Source organism: Neopelma chrysocephalum, unplaced genomic scaffold (assembly GCF_003984885.1).
Source record: "Neopelma chrysocephalum unplaced genomic scaffold, ASM398488v2 Primary Assembly neopelma1_92225, whole genome shotgun sequence".
Classification (NCBI taxonomy): Eukaryota; Metazoa; Chordata; class Aves; order Passeriformes; family Pipridae; genus Neopelma; species Neopelma chrysocephalum.
The window spans coordinates 1-2,201 of NW_020920976.1; the positions used below are offsets into that span (position 1 = coordinate 1).

General features: G+C 69.3%; 1 protein-coding gene across 1 annotated transcript; it reads left to right on the top strand.

The window, feature by feature from the left end:
• Positions 1–178: 178 nt before the first annotated feature.
• Positions 179–2,185, top strand: LOC113980095 (spectrin beta chain, non-erythrocytic 2-like; the record flags this gene model as incomplete). Its single annotated transcript, XM_027707350.1, has 3 exons — positions 179–481; positions 1,263–1,416; positions 1,941–2,185. Coding segments are annotated over 3 exons (702 nt in total), but the record flags the coding sequence as incomplete, so codon positions are not given.
• Between the last annotated feature and the right edge of the window lie 16 nt (positions 2,186–2,201).

Here is a 2,201-nt window from a genome sequence, read left to right on the forward strand (position 1 = left end):
CTAGGACAATTCTGGGGGGTCCCTGAGGTTCCCCCTTTCACCCCCTATTCCCCCTCTCCCCCAGGACAATTTCAGGGGGTCCCAGGGGTGTCCTTCCCTCTCTCTTCTTTCCCTCCCAGGACAATTTCGGGGGGTCCCTGTGGTTCCCTCTCTCACCCCCTATTCCCCCCCTCCCCAGGACAATTTCGGGGGGTCCCTGGGGGGTGTCGAGGCTGCCCTCCGGAAGCACGAGGCGATCGAGAGCGACATCTCCGCGTACGGGGCGCGGGTCCGTGCGGTGGCGGCGGTGGCGGCGGAGCTGGAGGCGGAGCGCTATCACGACATGGGCCGTGTCGCGGCGCGCCGGGAGCGCGTGGAGCGGCTCTGGGAGGGGCTGCGGGACCAGGTGAAGGCGCGGCGGGAGCGGCTCCAGCGGCACCTGGAGCTGCAGCGGCTCCTGCGCGACCTGGAGCATCTCATGGCCTGGGTGGAGGAGATGGAGGTGCGGGACAACCCCCCCCCGTGTGACACCCCCCCGTGTGAACCCCCCCTTGTGATCCCCCGTGTGACCCCCCCCGACCTCTCCATGAGCTCTGTGACCCCCCACTTGTGACCCCCCGTGACCTCTGTGACACTCCTCTGTGACCCCCCGTGTGACCCCTGTGACCCCTGTAACCCCCATCTGACCCTTCCTGACCCCCCATCTGACCCCCTGTGACCCGTGTAACCCCCCCATCTGACCCCTCCTGACTCCTGTGACCCCCCTGCGACCCCCTGTGTGACCCCTGTAAGTCCCCATCTGACCCCCCCATGACTGCTGTGATCCCCCGTGTGACCTCCTGTGTGACCCCTGTGACCCCCCATGTGACCCCCCATCACCCCCATGTGACCCCCTGTGATCCCTGTAACCCCCCCTGACCCCCCCGACCCCCATGTGACCCCCCATGTGACCCCCTGTGTGACCCCCTGACCCTGTGACCCCCCATCTGAACCCTCTCTGACTTCTTCAATCCTTGTGACCTCCTTGACCCCTTCTAACCTCTGTGACCCCGTGACCCCTGTGACCCCCTGTGTGACCCCGTGACCCCTGTCACCCCCCGTGTGACCCCTTGCCCCCCGTGTGCCCCCCAGGCCCAGCTGCTCTCCTGTGCCGTGGGCTGACCCCTGTGACCCCCTGTGTGAACCCTTGACCCCTGTGACCCCCTGCCCCCTGTGACCCCCTGTGTGACCCCGTGACCCCTGTGACCCCCCGTGTGACCCCTGTGCCCCCGTGTGCCCCCCAGGCCCGGCTGCGCTCCCGTTCCGTGGGCTCTCACCTGGCTCAGGTGGACGAGCTGCTGCAGCTCCACGCGCTGCTCGAGGGGGACGTGGCGGCTCAGGCCGAGCGGGTCCGGGGGCTGCGGGCCCAGGCCGAGAGATTCCTGGGGGAGGGGGGCGGTGAGTGACCCCCCCAGACCCCCCAAAACCTGGGCAGGGGGGCGGTGACTGACCCCCAATTCTCGGGGAGGGGGGCAGTGAGTGACCCCCCCAAAACCCTGGGGAGGGGGTGGTGAGTGACCTCTAATTCTCGGGGAGAGGGGCAGTGAGTGACCCCCCGCCCCAAGCCTGAGACCCCCAAACCTGAGACCCCCAAACCTGGGATTCCCCCCCGGGACCTCCCAGAACCCCCAAACCCAGGGACGCCTGAACCCTGAGGGCCCCAAAAACTGGGATCCCAAAATCAGAGGCTCCCGGGACTCCCTGAAGCCTCAGAGCCTTGGGACCCCTGAATCCCCAAGACCCCCTGAACCCCCAGGACCCCCAGACTCTGGGACCCCATAAATCCTGGGGAACCCCTCCAGCACCCCTGACCCCCCCTGTGCCCCCCTGACCCCCATCCATGCCCCCAGGGTACCATCCGTGCCCCCCTGACCCCCGTCCGTGCCCCCCTGACCCCCCTGACCCCCATCCATGCCCCCCAGGGTACCAGCCGTGCCCCCCAGAGCAGCTCCGTGCCCGGGTGGCCGCCCTGGAGCTGCGTTACCGGGAGCTGTCGGCGCTGTCGGGGCGGCGGCGGCTGCTCCTGGAGAGCTCCCGGCGCCTCTGGAAGTTCCTGTGGGACGCGGGCGAGGAGGAGGCCTGGCTGCGGGAGCGGGAGCGGCTCCTGCGCTGCCCGGAGCTGGGCCGGGACCTGCCGGGGGCCCTGCGGATGCTGAGCCAGCTCGAGGCCATCCGGGGGGCCC